Source organism: Nylanderia fulva, unplaced genomic scaffold (genome assembly GCF_048542155.1).
Source record: "Nylanderia fulva isolate GAGA-0341 unplaced genomic scaffold, ASM4854215v1 Scaffold10, whole genome shotgun sequence".
In the NCBI taxonomy this organism is placed as follows: domain Eukaryota; kingdom Metazoa; phylum Arthropoda; class Insecta; order Hymenoptera; family Formicidae; genus Nylanderia; species Nylanderia fulva.
The window spans coordinates 2,026,263-2,044,730 of NW_028189193.1; the positions used below are offsets into that span (position 1 = coordinate 2,026,263).

General features: G+C 43.2%; 1 protein-coding gene and 1 long non-coding RNA gene across 2 annotated transcripts; one reads left to right on the forward strand and one right to left on the reverse strand.

Annotated features, from left to right (window-relative positions):
* Nucleotides 1-5,024: 5,024 nt before the first annotated feature.
* LOC114943594 (uncharacterized) lies at nucleotides 5,025-18,468 on the forward strand. The gene is made up of 6 exons (XM_029319245.2): nucleotides 5,025-5,467; nucleotides 11,885-12,093; nucleotides 13,641-13,776; nucleotides 15,327-15,460; nucleotides 16,660-16,966; nucleotides 17,235-18,468. The coding sequence occupies exons 1-6, from the start codon at nucleotides 5,431-5,433 to the stop codon at nucleotides 17,318-17,320; spliced, it is 909 nt and encodes a 302-aa protein (XP_029175078.2). The 5' UTR covers nucleotides 5,025-5,430; the 3' UTR covers nucleotides 17,321-18,468.
* On the reverse strand, nucleotides 5,135-6,824 carry LOC146725222 (uncharacterized). The gene is made up of 2 exons (XR_014924604.1): nucleotides 6,008-6,824; nucleotides 5,135-5,901 (listed from the first exon to the last, which is right to left on the reverse strand). It is a non-coding gene; the product is annotated as an uncharacterized LOC146725222 (long non-coding RNA).

The following is an 18,468-nucleotide window of genomic DNA, read 5'->3' on the forward strand; positions in this document are numbered from 1 at the left end:
GAGAAATTTATGTAATTTCGCCATTAATATTCCTGATGGATAATCGTGGGCCAAATGGTGCTCTAATGAAGGAGGCAACATCGATCCACACGTCGTATATCGACGAGACGCTGGCCGGATTCACCCTCTTCCTCTTCGTGTCGCCGACCGCGTGACGATTGTACGCGGTATTACAGCGGCTTATCCTGAAATTAGCCTGCTGGGTATCATTCCCGGGCGGCGTTATACCTACCTATCTACGGATAGGAGTTGGGTTGCGCGCGCGAGTATAAGGCAAGGGTTCGAGCAAACAACCCTGTAGGGAACGACCGCTTGTTGCAACCGGGCACGCAATCGTAACGTACAACATTTCCCGAGCTCCATAATTTAAAGGGCATTCTGGACTCGACGGCGACGTTATACACTCTACCCACACGTATAGCCGTGAATTACGACCGTCGTAGACTTTTAATCAGATCGGGCTCGGGGTGCATATACATATTAACAATGAATTTCTCGGTGATCATTGTACGCGCGGACTAGGATTTACAACACGGAGATATTATTGCACCCAAAACAGATATTTGCTCGCGAGTGGTATCACCCAGCTAAAATAACAATAGACGATATCTATATATACTATATATGTGTCCATAATTTTCCTTTTGTATATACAAGTTGGATCTCGGTTACATAACTTGTGAGTTATATTCAGCTATATATTTTTTATATAACAAGATTATACGTAATCGAATATGATAAGAACTTATTCTTATTCTTGTAATACGAGACCAGCAATTTTTCATTCTAAAGTTTAAATGCGCATTGACAAATGTATATCTATATATAATGTATATATATATATATATATATATATATATATATATATATATTCTCTATAACTCTATACATGTATATCTATGATATGAATACAAAACATGTATATAGGTAAACGCAACTTTTCCAATCGGATGTAAAGCCGTAAAATTCATTAAATTTATATCATTTTGGAGAGAATTAACACACAGAAAGTTCTACACGCTGGAATATATCAGTGACGGTTTTTCAGCACGATCAGCGCTTTTCCGCTCCAATATTCCCTAATGTTCTCCGAGAGAGTACGCGCGAGATTTAATGAAGTCGCGAATTATTTCGCCTTATTCCTTGTCTCTATTACCGGCTTGGCGCAAGATTGGATAGGTATAGGGACGGTTTATATACATACATACACATCCTCCCGACGCGATGAGCTTCTACGTTATTTAGAGGGTATATCCCGCTCGATGATTCGAAAGAGGTAACGACGCCTCGCCTCGGCTCGGTCAATGCTGCGTTAACACGGAGTCGCTACGTCATCCCAGTCGCTTTCCGTCCCTCGATGCGAGGGTGAGAGAGCGAGGGTTCCACGAGGGCGACGATGCTGGCGGAAGGAGGGAGAGAAAAGGAGCGATACTCTTTTGCGGAGAGCGAGCTCCGTGTCTTGAAAATGTCGGCGTCGGCGAAACTCTCGTTTATATCGGCGACGCCCCGTCTTCGAACGATATAACTCGTCGCTCGTTGCATATTAATGCATCTATCCCGGATGAGCGCTATTTATATAATCGATAGCGATCGTTTCGACGCTAAAGCGCCCCTCATTCAGCCGGATGGAAAATTCGAGGATATATAAAAACGAACGTCTTCTATCTATATTTATATACGAGGTAGGAGTTCGTTAACTCATATTCGATCTGCGATTCTTCTCGCCCCCTCCTCAATCGGGATTATTTCCGGCAAGATTGAATACATCCCTCGAGTATCCGCGTTGTAGTTTCTATTGAGACTTTCAGATTACAGGGAAAATTCATATTGCAATTTTCAATATTTTTCTAACTCGCGCAAGTACAAACACACTTTTGTTTCTCTTATGAAAGATATTGTGTTGTAATTTTATGATAAATTCACGATTCGCCGCGAAATAGAGTACGCAGTTTGCCAGATAATTCGCGGCGAATTTACGAATGAATCGTAATTAAGATGTTAAACAAATGCCGAACGCGAGGCCGATGGATTATTAATTAGCCTGCTATTCATTCGCGCGATCACGTTCCTATGAATCCGAAATGAGATCGCGTTGCATCCCCTTCCCGCGATCATCATCATCCGCCTGTTGTGACGTAATTTTACGGTGTAACCAGACGCGACCGGATTGACAAGTGCGAAGATATTGACGTTACTACAAACCTGAAATACGAAAAAATGAGTCGCGATCTTTTTTCTAACAAGTATATTTTGTATTACACGTGCAGGCAAAGTGGCATTTTGTGTGCGTGTTTTCTGTGCGGAAAGCGGTCGATTTCCCACGCCGCTATCTAGCGCAGTGAGTGAATAAGCCGCATTCAAAGCCATTGCCTACGGCTGAGCCGCGTTCAAAGTCATTGCCCACGGCTTTAGCCGTGGACAATATACTTTGAACACGGCTATTCCCGCACCGTGCCGCCGCAAGATGGCGGCGTGCACCTCGCGCACAGAAAACGCGCACAAAGCCACTTTGCCTGCACTTGTAATACAAAATAGTATGTGTATCACGTGCGGATTGACAATTGTTCACTCGTGTGGGGTGGTCCATTCCCCGCACTCGTGACCAATTGTCAACTTTCCGCACTTGATACACAATATACTATTTCCTCTCGCGATTAACCGCTCTTACATCTCTTCTCATTTTCGCGACGGAAAGAGATTTCTTTCACGGCTCCAGTCCGCCGTACAATCAGATGCATTGCAGCGCGAACGACCTGCTGCCTCGAGGTGAAAACGTACCATCGATCTTCCCGCGTCTCACCAGAGACCTTTCAGGTTTATTGCAGCGTAAACAGGACCTACAGAAGGATCATTTACCCGCGCACACCGCCAAAGGCGCGACTCATCTCTCTCTGTCTTACACTCGCGATGCGTGCTGGCGCGCATTTACTTACGACAGGAACATTTATCGCGCGGAAATTCACCGGCTTGGCGCATCGCGGGTAATTCAATCGGGGGGACGATGGGTGAGTGTAATTAGTTTATCCGGAAACGCGGTGCGCATGTATGTATACGAGAAGTGTCCGGCGTGAATTTAAATTTCCCCGTGTAAATGTGTCGTCCGACGTAACGACACAAATATTGGTTTGTCGATGCCATTTAATGGACATGCAGCTACGCGTAGATGCAATAATGATTAAAGTTATTTATATTCCTGACGAGGAGTCGGAGTCTAAATTGGGACGTGCGACGTGGATTTACGTCGCGGCTTGATTTCGCGGAGAAACGCGGATACGACGCTGAGGGGTGACAAAGTTGATATAAAAATATGCACCGCACAGTCGGAGTCGAGGTGATTTCTCGAGTTTCGGAAGATTATTATTTCGCCTTAGTTTTTTAATTGGACGTGCGAGATCGAAAGCTGCGCGAATTCGTTTTTTTCTTCTTTTTTTAATTAAAATTGACATCGTTCGGAAGAAAAGAGATTACGCAGGCTGCACCGATTGAGAATAAAACAATCCTTTCGGAAAGTTACTCCGGGGGATTGCGGGAGTCTGTGCCTATAGTTCTGTGATTTACCTGTTTTTTTTATTTGATGACGTCATGCAATCGGCGCGCAAACACACGCCAATGTTATTTACGTAAACCACGCAATCGTGTTGTACTACTACGGTACGACCCTCTCTGTCCATTCCACTTTCTTGTATTACGTCGAGGTGGGCGACAACGATAAATAATCGAGGATGGTACTCCTCCCCGTGTATGATACTCTTCATGTAAGTTATGTTCGTACATTTTTCTGCAGGATAAAAGCTGAACAATATCTACGCTGCCGACAAGTCGCGTTCATTGTGTTACGTTTTAACTGCTCTACCGGAAATAGCCAGGACAGGACAATATTTTTCTAGGCAAACAGATGAACAAATATCCCCGGATTGATCGTTCCTTTTATTTAAACTTTTGGCTATAAATCTTTTTCTCTTCTTTATTAAAGTAAAGTTCAGTTCTACATACTCTCTGATATAGACGTAAAGACATAAATACATAAATATATGTACAGGGTGTCCCAGAACTGGCGGAACAGTTTTTAATGACAGATTCCTGGTATCATTCAGAAACGTTGGAAACTAAGCCTTGTGGAAATAAAATATTAACAGAACTGCATTCTTCAGTCTTAGATATAGAATTTGCTTTGAAAGAATTTTAATATACGGCTTAGTTATAAAGATACATAATAACAAAAATTGGGAACACGCTAAAAATGATGATCTCCCTCAACATTTTCACTACGAAAAAATCGTCTCCAAATAATACCAGGAATCTGCCATTAAAAACTTTTCCGCCAGTTCTGGAACACCCTGTATATACGCAAGAGTACAAATATTTGGAAAAATAAGCAGGTAACTTATACAATCGAAGTATATAAGAAGCAGTCGAAGAACAATTACCCATCTTCGAAAAATTAATCGCAATTATTTATCAAGCTCGACCTTTGTCAAGAATGTACAAATACTCTAAACAAGGAATAAAGCGGTCTCTTCGCTCGAATAGACACTCGGATAAAATACAGCGATACGGAACAGCCAGACCTGCAAATAGACAAACGGATAGGTTGGTCTGATAGAATATCGATAGCGGCATCTCTCGAAAAAGGACGAAGGAAATACATCGCGCGCTACAAGACCGCCCGCCACGTAAGCAAGAGCGCGTTTATCCCGCAAATGCATACACACATTCACATCCACACACACACACCCTCAAGAAGGAGGGAGAACTGGCCTATCGAAGAGGGGTCCCAGCTCTCGGGGTTGTTCGGAATCTATCGGTGGACCAGATTTTACTCGTACGCACATTCACCCCCGCGGCGCCATCGGGGGATGCGTGTTGCCTCGTGTACGTGTCTCCGTCATATATATGCACGTACAACATCCGACACACCAAGGCACCCTACGTGCGGGGGCGCAAGCGCGCTCCCGCGCGACCGTGTTCGCGCACTCGCGTCGCCGGCTCCGCGCCGTCGTCGTTTCGCGAGGAAATTGATTCTGCGCGAAACGCAACCGAGAGGGGGAGTTTCGGCGGAGCCAGCCGTGCAACCATCAGAGAGAAGCCGGGCTCGGCGGATCGCGCATATCCGAGGTAGATTTTCTTCGCGCAGATCGCCGCGTAAAGTCGCACAGAGTCGGCGACCCGAGTCGCTCCGGCGTGCATATTATGTAAGAGAGAAATGTTGCCTCCGTCGTTGATCTTTCGCTCCGCGTTACGCGTCGTCGCTCACTGCTGCTGTTGTCTTTACTGAATACAGCCGCACGGATATAGGCGAGAGAGAGAGAGAGAGAGAGAGAGAGGTGCCTCTCCGGACGACATGCGAAGAGACGCTTTCGATGCGACGACGACGATAGACGAGCGAGGATCAGCCCTAGTCAGACGCGTCGACGAGCGACAAGAGCATCCATGGAATTGAAAATCCTGCTGTGGGTTCACATCGTGGGTAAGTCTGGTCCCTCGGCCTCCTTGCGATGCGACGCGCCTTCATCCCCTGCTTTTCATCCCCCTGCGTTATGCATGATGCACTGCGTGTTTCTCGCGACGTAACGTGGGATTTTCTCTCTTTCACCTTTCACTTATCGATATATATATCGCGCTTCTGTCGACGACAGCTCCGGAACGTTTCTTTCGTGTCCTGTAAAAATCGCGTGTCTCCCGAGTGCACTGCCTGCTTTATATACGTTCATCGCCCCGACAGGCTGTATATATCCGGTATATAGATCCGTGTCCTCGCGACCCTCGTCCTGTCGACCGAATTGCGGATTGCCTGCACCCGATGGTTATCGATGGGAATGGATCGCATACGTACGCGAACCCTTCTCCGTTCCTATCGAGATGAATCATCTTCGCGTCAATGACTCCTTGAATTTCGAGTAGCTGCGAAACACAAAGATAAAGAAATTAGAGTCGTGTACAAATATTTCATTCCCACGTTAAGAAGTTGCCTGCATCTCTCTGTAAAGTTGTGGATATAATACGATACCGAGAGTATACGTTTCACTTGTGCATCCTGTATTCGAGTTTCCTCAATCCAATTTTATTATCACTTTAAGCTTGCGCGATCAATTATTCATCAACTTAAATTGGGATTAAATCAAATTGCGTCGTAAATAGTAAGATAATTAAATTATCTTGTTATATTATTGTACAAAAACGTTGTGGTGTACGCCAAGCGTATCATGTGCCAAACTATAAGAAATTCCAGCCACGAGAGAACGACTATATACATTTCTATCATGATAATTTCGCCCCGTCGTAAAACGCGAGCGCTCCAGGTCAGAGAGAGAGGGAGAGAGACACTTTTTTTACGATATCTCCGAGAAAGTTCCCTCATTACGGATATTAGCATAAAGTGCACGCATACATCATGCATGCACATATACGCGGCGAGGATCGCGAAACGCCGTAAGTACGCGTATATATACCTACATATTTAGGTAACGCGATGCGAACGATGTCAGGGATGAATGTCGAGGGATGTTTGTCGGATTGTCGGGATTTCACGGAGGCAGGCGAAACGGATTTCTCGGAGTTTCTATATGAACCTCGATGGGCGTTGCTTCTCTCGCGGCGGAGAACAAAAATGATTAGCGGAGAGACACAAACGCACCGGATATGAGAGAGATCCTCTTCTCGAGGCGTTGAATTAGAGATCGGCGACGGGACTCCAGAAATGACAGGGTCGTTGGCCGTTCGCCGTAAAACGTGCGGGCGTTCCCCGTAATGGGGCATTAACGAATTTAACGAATTCCCATCTCGACGGGATAATCGCATTAATGGCGAAATTCCGGCGAATGCGATTTTACGACACGCGGAAGAGTGGAAGAGAGCTTCCGACGATCTGCCGCTTCTGCTTTCTTTCTCTGTCTTTCTTCCCCAACGTCAGCGGAACGATCGAATATTCGATCGTCTTGAAACTTTGCGGAGTAATCCGATCTTTATTCGCGACTCTTCTAAGCTTGCAAATGGAAGCTGCATATGCTCGTCGCTTTGGGCGTTTGCTTCTCTTTTAAAAATGCATATGTGTACTTCGAAAGTAGCTCTTGTCGATATTAGCTCTCTTCTTATTCTTATAGTATTTGTGATACATAAATTGCAATAAATTGATAGTAAAAAAAGTCATCTGTATCAATTTGTTCCAGAGAAATGACTAAAACACCAAAATTGTCGGAAATCATTATTAGCTGGTATTGTCAAGAGCACTTATGAAAAATATATGCATCAATAACGAAATAACGAATGACAAACTGAAATTGACAACAAATTAAGTGTTCGGTACTAAAGGTACATATGCAAAAATAATTTCAATGTTTATTCGTCACAACAAAAATAAATGGTGCAAATAAGAGATACTTTTCTTTCATAACATATCAATAAATATATTCATTGAAAATTGCGACAGTTTCTAATAAATAAAATCGATTGATAAATGAAGCGTAAAGCACATTTCGCGTCACCAATGTCATAAAGACTAACGCATCTGTCGCGAACAAACATTTCGTTTCGAAAACGAGAAGCACCGTACAAGTTGATCATTGAACGAATGCAAAAATCCGATATTAAACCAAGTACCGTATCTCTTTCACGTCGAGCATTAACGCGATACTTTTATACTCGCAGAAATCCATTGTACGGGAAAAGCGCGAATTATTAAAAATTCGTTTCCACTCTTTCTCTTGGAAAAGTGACAGAACTTGGCTGCTATCTATATACGCGCCCCATTCATAATGTAGCACCCAGGGGGAGTGCTCGCAATTGTTCCGCTATTACGTTATCGCGATTTATCGGTTGTAAAAAAAAGGAACAATGGTATAATTCAGATAACGCTGCTACTCGCGATATCTCAGAGTGCTCTTACGAGGAAGCATCAACGTGTATGTGCGCTAGTCGATGATTTTGTTCGATCGTGCGAGCCTTGCCGGCTCTCTCTCTCTCTGACAAAAGATAAGCTCCCTATTGGGGCTCACGGGAGTGCGAAACGTCCAAGTGATACGGGCCTCTTTCTCTTTCTCTCTCTCTCTCTCTCTCTCTCTCTTCGGAAAACGCGCCGTTTCGCTCGGCGGCTAATTAAGCCGATCGCTCTACCGAACATCATATCCGTTTTGCGGATCCGCTCGCGCGATTGTCCGATCGAGTGAAATCGCATTCATTGCGCGAGAGCAGTCCGTTAAACCGAGCGTATCGCCATTAGGGACTAGTGTAAGCGAATTAAGCCGAGTCCGTATCGGCATCGGGATATTCCGAATCGAGATGAGTCTCTGTGCCTCTCGAGCAGAAAGAGAGGCTCCGATGCTATTCACTTCGCCACTTCACTCGGACTGCGAAAATCATTGCGCGACACATCATAGCTTTTCCTTTTGTCAGAGGGCAAAAGAGTGCATTTGTAATCAATCAACAAAATCAAGCATTTGCTCTCCTTTTGAATAAATACTGGAATTTATTTGCATATTTGATATGAACAAATAAATGTTTCAAAATTAAGAAAGAATAAGAAATAACAAAATTTTAATCATGGTCTCTCCTGGAAAAAAAATCCCGCGGACGTCCTCTTCTGTCAGTTTTTTTTTTTTTTTTTTTTTTTTTTTTGCGGGATAGGATAGAACATAACGTGTTCGGCGACGAAAAATTCTTTCTCTTTCTCGGGTGCCTCGATAGCCAGCTCGGCTCGTTAGACGTTCCAGCCTTAATCGTCGGCCCAGAGGGTGGTTTACGTTCCTCCTCGTGCGTGCTTATCTGTTTCTTTCGTACGACGGCACGTTCGTCACTTTCAGTCTCGACATGGGACGATAAGTAAGTCCTCGAGTGTAAGGGCGGACACTTACCTCGGTGTAGCTCTCCCTCTCTTTCTTCCACTCGTCAGTCTTGTCGCACAAATCTGCTTTTTATATCATCGACTAACGACCGACTGCGCTCAAGAGAGAGAGAGAGAGATTCGTGGTTTTGTAACTAAATACCCGTAAGCTCTTCGTAAAGTGCCTCTAAACGGGGGATAGAGGGGGGAGAAAGGGGGGCATTACGCCGGGATCGTCACACCCTTTAATGCGCTGGGGCAATATTTCCCTACAACTTCCCCGAAACTTTCATCCAATCCGCGGAACTGCGAGTCGGATTATATCGATCCCGTGAAAAGAAATGCTAAGAGCTTCTCTTCTTCGGCGCGCGGAAAAGTTCGCGTTGAGAATGTCGCGTTGAAATCGTTATTTGTTACGTGTACTGCACATGAATCATTTACACGGGAACTTTTTAATATCCCAGATTTCCTTTACATAAACAGAATTTCCAATTTAAGTTTAACTATGTTGTTTCCACTATAGAGGAGCGTGATAAATGAGAAAAATTTTATTTTATATACATATATATTTGTATATACATATAATTCAAAGTTATAATTACTCTCTTTCAAGACACAATATGGAACATCCGCAATTAATAAACAATCGTCCAACAATAGAATTCTCATGCAACGAAGCACAGGGAGAATGTGTGGAGAGAACAATGCTGAAAAAAGGTCAACATTTGTCTGTAAGGGAAATGTAAAATTGTTATATCTTTCTGTTTCGTTTTATCTTATATATTTTTGGATCTTATATATCTATCAAAACTTGAAAATAAAGTTTAAAATTGTCCAAACGTCGGGGATAATTGCGAAAATGTATTTTTTCTACAGAAAAACCGCTATATATGTTGTGATTTCTCATTTTAATTTAATTTAAAAAACTGATACTGACGTCTGTGAACTGTGACTTACGTCTTACGGTCACAGACGTCATTCACGGTCACAGACGTCACAGTCTATATCAATTAGTTTTTTTAATTAAATTCAAATGAGTAATCACAACATTTCCCCCATTCTCTTTTTTCTCGAAACATTAATAACATAAGATCTTTTTCGTTTACAATTGTCACTTGTTCATTAAAAAACATTTGCTTCAAAACGCGGTTTTTCGTAGGAAAATTGCATTTTCATCATTATCTCCGGTACTATACGGACAATTTGAAGTTTCATTTTCGAATTCAGCCGCTCCAAAAACATAAAAATATACCGATTTCGTATATTCCCCTTCCAGGCAAATTTCGACCCTTTTCAGCATTGTTCTTTATAGATTTATTAGATAAACGTTAAGTGCAAAACTCGCGACATAAATAGCTGTAGCGTGGAAGGGGGTTGGTTCTCTGAAAGGGAGTCGAACAATCGCGTCTCTCGAATATATCGGCACGCGAAAATTTCCCGAAATTCATACGGAAACGCGTAAGTTCTATTTCTCGCGTGTGAGATCGATTCTATTTCTCGTGAATGAGAAAATTTGGTCGGCGCACCAAGAGAGGATGTGGGAACCGGGGGCAACGCGAAAGGATTGTATTCGCGATCGATAGAGGATTCCGACGGTCGGCGTTGGAGATACGCCGAATAATTTCGAATTCGCGGATGAGAAAGCGGGAGAGAGAGAGAGAGAGAGAGGTAAAGCGCGTTTTGCGCATCGTCATTATTATAAGAAACTATTTCTCACGGGGTCGTATTATATTCGCGGCTGCTTTCATTACGGGGACTTCCTATGTAATGACGATGTCGGTCTGATAACCAGTCGCCGCTTGCAACGACGAAGCCCAGTGGTTCCCAAAGCTCTTTCTCTAGGAACGGTGCAAGATCATTTGATCTAATTAAAAGATGAGGCTTCCTTACGACGTTCGCGCGGAACGGTCCTGGAAATATAATCTTTTAATTAACGTAATGTATCCTTTTTATCGGCCTTGCGTTTCGTCGTCGAGCGTAACGCGCGAAGGCACGATAGAACGAGAAGATACGATTATTTTCATTTACGGTTGTACGCGATTTATTCAAGGAAGAAAGACAGATTATTATTTTCGCGTATATCGTCGCACTATTAATCTAAAGATAGCGAGATGATATTTTTAGCGACGTTGAAACACGGAGAAAAGTGGTCCATGCGCGAAAACACCACGTCAAAGTAGACTATCCCTTGAATTTGATAAAATCGATAGAATATTATGTGAGATGGAGAGACAAAGAGAGAGAGGGACGTACGTACTTTTATTCAACTAGTCCTTCGGCAAGACATAAAAGGACCCGTCACTTTTCCAATTTGGGAGACACTGTCCGCAAACGTAATCGATGAGGTATGCATCGCGAAGCGATGTTCAGGGCTGCCTCTCATGACATGATACGGCAGAAACTCACCTTCGGCTTTCATTTCCTCTTTTTCCCCGGGGGCATGAGTCGAGATTCGGATTTATACGCGAGTATCCCCTGAATTCATCCCTCTCCGAATGTGCCCTAATAACCGCGCCGAGATCGCCCGTTGCGATAAGGCATAGAATCGACGCAAACTGCCTCGTAGTGTCGTTTTCAACGACGTATAATACGACCAAGAGAGGGCATTTGTCCCCCTTGTATCAGTAAAATAGTATATTGTGTATCAAGTGCGGAAAGTTGACAATTGGTCACGAGTGAACAATTGTCAATCCGCATGTGATACACATACTATTTTGTATTACAAGTGCAGGCAAAGTGGCTTTGTGCGCGTTTTCTGTGCGCGAGGTGCACGCCACGGCTGAAGCCGTGGGCAATGACTTTGAACACGGTTTATTCACTCACCGCGTCGCCGCTAGATGGCGGCGTGGGAAATCGGCCGCTTTCCGCACAGAAAACACGCACACAAAGTGCCACTTTGCCTGCACGTGTAATACAAAATTTATTTGCATATTTAATGTATAAAAAATGAAAATAAAATAAAATGCCCCCATGTACTACATATAATATGGTCCTTCCTGTTCTCCTCGTTCTTACGAAGCAACCAATCAAGTATAATTAACTAACTCTTTTCTTCTGCCCTCTTCGCAGGAATTTGCTCGGGTCTGCGGGAAGTACGCATCCAGATACCGACGGCCGTGAAGAAGGGCGACTCGGCGACGCTGAGTTGCTGGTACGACACCGAGGGCGACCCGTTGTACGCCGTCAAGTGGTACAAGGGGGGCCGCGAGTTTTATCGCTATGCTCCGAACGAGAATCCGCCAGTCAAGACTTTCCCCATCGGAAATCTGACGGTGAAGGTGAGCTTCTTCCTTCCTTCCTTCCTTCCTTACTTCCTTCCTCTCTTTCTTTCTTCCGTTCTGACGAACGAGCTTACAACCTTTCGCTCTATGTCCCGCGGGCCATCGCGAAATCTAGAGATCCTTTCGCGTCCCAGCGGGATCGGGCGGAGAAAAAAAAGGAGCGGTGTCGAGAAGGGAGGGAGAGGGCAAAAGCGAGGATTTATTGCGGTCGAGAAGTTGCGAATGGAACACGATAACACCGAACGCGCCGGAACGTACAGTTCCTGCCCGATGTATAGCGAGGCGCGCGTTCTACATATCGCTCGATCGAAGTTTTTGAATTCGAGCTGTCTCCCTGCGAGAGGGGTAACTGATGGCCCTCGTCGATGTGTGCTGCTCGTTCTGGTGTCGCGCTTCTCTCCATTAAATTTCACGCGTTTTTGTTTTTCTTTTTCACTTTTTTTTTTTCAACGTACCAGAGTTATTGTATCTTTTATTGCAATTTTATGCTCGATTTATAGAATCATATATTTTATTTAAAAGAGAGAGAGAGAGTTTTATTTCTCTTTATATGTATCTTCTTAATCTGTCAACCTATTTTTAAGAATATCTTACTGCATTAATTATTCTTACTATTTGCGAGAAAAACATCAATATTCTTCATTATTGTTTAATAAAGAAATATGTCTGCAAAGAAAATTGAATTCTAAACACTCTACTTTCTATATATTCCAAGAGAAATCCGGGAATGTCTCATTTACAGGTTTCAACCTAGTTGCTTAAAACACCGTCAAATATAATTTTGCGCGCTTCGCGTACGAGATATGCGGTCGGAGCAAAGCCCAATGTAGAATTTCGCGTTTCAGACACGTGACAGCTCGGATTACGAGCTAATAACGTTTGTTTAACGAATGCCTACAGTGAGACACGACTCTGCCACGATTGGCGAACGTTTTGCCCTCGCACACGCGATTTTTCACGTCAACTCTCTTCCGGTAGTAGTTGCTTACGTTTATTTTTACGCGATTATCCCCGGAAATACCCGGAGAACCGCGGGCGTGTGTTTGCTCGAAACGCAATTCGAAAAGCCCGGACACCTTGCTACGATATTTATTACTTTTAACATCGATAACGATTCGCGCGCAATTGGCACTCGGATTGGCAATTGGATGTTAAAAAAAGAGCAAAAAAAATATAAACAAGCACGAGTGCATCGCGAATATTTAACGTAACGGGATAAAAGCCGGGGTCGGAGATGCGAGACGAGGGATCCCGTTTGGGAATAAACGAGAGAGGGCTGACGTATCGAATAACCGGATTGGTCGCAGATCGCGCAATCGACAAAAATATCAGTCATTAATGGATTGGACCGATTTTTATTTTATATATCTCTTTCTCTCTCTCTCTCTCTCTCGTGATATGTATAATAAAGTGCCGCGCGAATAAGTTTTCGCCGCGGGAGAATTCCCGCGATCTTCTGTGTCCTCGATAAGATGAAGGACGAGGAGAACTCCTCGTGCCGGAAGAACCGTCGGACGTAGTAACGAATTACCGTTGTTCCACAGAAAACGGAGAGCAACGCGACGCAAGTCGTGCTGACAAAGTTGGAATTGGAGGCGGCGGGCGTCTACAGCTGCGAAGTATCAGCTGATGCACCTTCTTTCCACACGGCTATAGTTTACGCGGCGATGAACGTCGTCGGTAAGTATCTCCTCTCTTTAATCCTCTTATTTCCCGTGTACATTAATAACCCGGGACGTTGTTGGGATCAACTGTGCAGGAAAAACACGTTGGTGAGAATCGTCGCGAAGTGGGAGGACAATTTAACGCTCTTTACGGTGCGTTCCATCGTCTCGTAATATCGCGCGGTGGTTCTCTCTGATAAGGGAAATAATATAATAATAATAGTAATAATAAGCGCGTCACTTAAATCGTACTTTCTCGACGCGCCGATAAAACTTTTACGACCGACGATCATTTATTATACGTTCGACGAGCCCGTGCGGAACGTTTTAGCGAGAAAAAAGCGTCATCTTTCGAAATTTACAAGGGTCGTATCCGGCGATATATAGTATTCCGACAACGTAAATTGCAATTTCGCGAGATTCTGTCATTAAAATGTGGCATCCGATAAATTCAGCGCCAACAACCCGGGTCCCCTTTCTTCCGAAGAATACCCTGTAATCTATTCCGATATTACGATATAACATAGGCGCGGAGCTCTCTTCTTCATCGGAGAGAATTAAATACCTTTTTTAATTACTCTCGCGTCTCTCGCGCACGTCATAACCAGCCTCGCTCGCGAATGAAAAACAAGAAACATATATATATATATATATATATATATATATATATCCGCGAAAACGCTCGCTCGTATTTCCGATGCGACACAAATCTTCCGAAAGAACGGATCTGCTCAATATTCGCGCTCTCTCGTCAGAGCGGCGACATTTTTATCCGTCGCGCGTTTTCCGCCGCCGTAAAGGCGCGACGAAGCATACGAATTTACGTCCTTCATAAAAAAAAAAAAAAAAAAAGGCGGAAAAAAGTAATATTTCGCGAGCGAGAACTCCAGCGGTGACGTAACGCGCTTGTAACAATTCGCGCGCACATGCGTTGTACGACGACATGTAACGAGAGACGGTCCGTATATATCGTAAGAAAGGAGAGTTTCTTCTACGAGCGATACGAGAATACGAGGGGAGAGCGTTCGCTCCCTCGTATCGACCGACCGTCAACGCCGCCGAAAGTTTCGGGCTATGTCGGGCTTTGGTGAACGACGACGGGTCCGGTCAAGCCCGGTCAAAGCGACGACGACTCGGCTGCACGCAAGCTCGTGCGAATGTTTAGACGCGTGTATACAGTACACATACAGGGTATCCCAGACCTAGCCACCTTTTACATGCATATGTATATGTATTCTGTGATTCCCCAATGTCAAGCCCTTGTGGGGAACTCCTTATCGAGAAGCCGATTAAAAAAAAAACAGAGAGAAATTCCCTTGAAAATGTTATCAATCTCGAGTAACTTTTATTTGTTGGATATTTAATTATTAATAATTTGAGAATTATTATTGAGAATTTAATTATTAATATTTGTCGGAAGAATTTTTAATATCTAAAGAATAGCTAAAAAGGAAGAAAAGTATGACGGTTCGATAATTCGCTGAGCTATAGCGAGAAAAAAATATAAACGATTTATGGAGCGAATTAGATCCGGGATTATACACGGAATATATCTTGCATTCGCAGAATTACCCTCTCAGATGCCGTCGATACAAGGGCTAAAGAGGAAATATCGTGTCGACGATATGCTGCGTTTGAACTGTACATCCGGCCGGAGCAAGCCAGCCGCGAATCTCACTTGGTATATCAACGATCGACAGGTATGCTCCAACTGCTAATGATGGTAATGCGCGTGTGGTTAGACGAGGAGAGACGGAAAGGTATATGGGGACGCTCGGAGGAGGGAAGGAAACAGATACCTCTATTTAGTTTACCTTGGCTTTGATCCATTATCCCTGATCAAACGTCGGAGACAAGGGAGCTTATGGGATACCTTCCTCCTCGACATGTTCCAAAGTTAGAGAGGGCAACGTTCGCGCAGGGTGGAAAATCATTCAACATTCTGATCTCTCTCACGCGCGATTGACGTACGGTATATTTCCATAAATATCGCCCGGACTTAATTAAGATGTTATAAGATAATTCGAGATGTTCGGAAATTTCTTTTAAATTTTTGAACAGCCGATACGTCAATACGTCAAAGTATCTAAAATTCGAAATGTTGCGGATATAATATTCTGAAAACTGTGCTCTTAAACTGAAAATTTTCTAGAAGCTTATAGGCGAGTTTTACAGTTTAAAGTGCTTTTTCATAAAAACATTATTTTCACAGAATAGCTTTCATAATTACCTCGCATTAACGTACACGTACGTAAATTATTTCGCGTGCTAGATACGAATACTATGGAAAAATGAAATCGCCATCCTACCGACAATTTATATAACAACGGCATTAAAAACGTATGAAATAACGCAAAAGAATGATTTTTCATTTCTACATCGCAATTTCACAATTAAATGTATAATACATGTAATTTATCTTGCAGTAGTGTGTTCATCCTTTTATATTGTCAACTCACGGCGTACCGATTAAATCGATTAATAAAACTTGATTATTTTATATTTCAAGATTAAAATTATTTGAAATAATTTATACTTCTGTCAAAGTACATGAATGCATGCTCTAAATGCATGAATGCAGGCTCTAAATGCATGAATGGTCAAAAAAGTTAATAAGCTTTCAATTTCGTTATCAATTACTTTTCTTCACACATTCTATACATTTAATCATATATTTATATCTACAGTATTCTGCTATCTATGGGCGTCCGCAGAGGGAGGCATTTGCTCTTCTTTTGAATAAACACTGCAAGTTGTTTGCATATTTAACGTAGAAAAAAAATTAAAAAAATGAGAAGAAAAAATATAATTATGTCCCCTCCTGTGGACGCCTAGAGAGAAATTCCCGATAATATCGTTGATTGATTTTTGTGATCCATTTTGGTTCTGTCTTGTTCAGCCTCTCAAGTCGCACGTTCGCACGTACAGCCCGCTCGACACGAACGAATCCGAGTGGCAAGTCTCGCAGATTGGACTCCAGTTCCTGGTTACGTCCGAGCACTTCATGACGGGCAAACTGAAAATACGCTGCAGCGCGTCAATATACGATATTTATTGGCAGAGCACGGAGGTCAGCGCCGAGGAGGATCGGCCAAGGGTGATACATTACGAGCCTGCCGCGACTATCGTCGGCATCAACTACTTGCAGCCGCCGCCGAATTTTCAGACCGGTCAGAAGAAACCCGACGGCCAGGTCGGAGTGAAAGGTAAAGGTCTTCTTCTTATCTCTTCTTTGATTGCTTCAACGTAAGAGCACGTAAATACGTTCTCGCTTATTTATCGAAAGATATTCAAGAACCTCGCTTTGTTTTCAACCGGGCTTGAACACAACATCCGGCGAGCTCTTTGAACAGGCACGTTTGCTTTACGTACAATCGAGGCATTCGGTAAAGCGAAGCATTCTAAATTCCGCCGCGTCTTAATCGAGCGAGAAAAAGCAAGACTAAGACCGTCTCGTACGATAATCTTTTGCAGTGCTGGGGTCCTCCACGGCGAGCCGGCGACTCTCGACGGGGCTCGTGTTGGAATTGCTTGCGCTTCTTCTAATCGTCATTCGTTAAAGGCGTATCGTGCATCGTTCGGGAAACGCGCTTTGGAACACTTTGCGTATGTCGACGTGCTTGTGAGAGCTCGAGAGGCGCTTTGTGCGATGATGACGTTTCCTCTATGGGATCGCCTCGGATCGCCACGACAGCAGCAATATACAACCGGAGCGAACACAGGGAGGGCTCCTTGGGCCACGTCAAGGCGTTGAAACCTGAAAGGCTTGTTCGTAGTACGGCGGAGGAATGGAAGTGACGGGGCGCGGCTGGGAGTTCGATCTGCTTCGGGGATGACAGGAGAGATTAGAGGGAAAAAAAAGAAAGAATCGATGACGAAATTCGAGGACAAACTCCTGGCGAGATCATTTATTCGACGTTCACACATCAACGAATGTTGCAAAAAGCACTATAGCGACGACTGGATATATACAGCTGGATATACTTACGATATATATGTATAATGCGTACATATGTATCGGGAGATATTTTTTATTATTATTAGATCATGTACTCTTGCTTCCTTCCAGCGGGATAATGTGTTTGCAATGTGTAGGTATATATTATATATATAAATATATATATTATATATAGCACGTTTTGTCGCATCGTATGAAAAGATAGTTTTTTTTTCGTACTTTTATAACTCAGAAAGAGACTATAATGTGTAACATGAATGTACGTGCGTATTCCTCGACAGTCATACAAATATACATACACACATAATGCATATAATGCAAGCATACGCAGGGATATGCATCTGCGCGCCAAAGGCGAATGCGTAAAAAAAAAAAAAAAAAAAAAAAAAATTTGTTCGACACACACGCTTACACTTATCAACACTACATACACTTTCTCTCTCTGTACGAATAATCGATAAGTAAAAGTGATCGAGGATATATTGCGGCCCGCCTAAGTATTTTACAGTGTGCGAGATGATGTACCTGAATCGGATATTCGCGCGAACTTCTTTTGTGTTGCTACTTAGGGACAATATACTAATAAGCGAGGAATAAAAAAATGTGTGCTATATCGAGTTATATGATAACGACAACTTTGTGTATCTCGATTATTCCATATTTCGTATTAAAGTGTAACTAATTTACTAACAAGGCTGATTTCATTGATGTACAGACTTATGGAGTTTATTATAAATTCATTTAACTAAA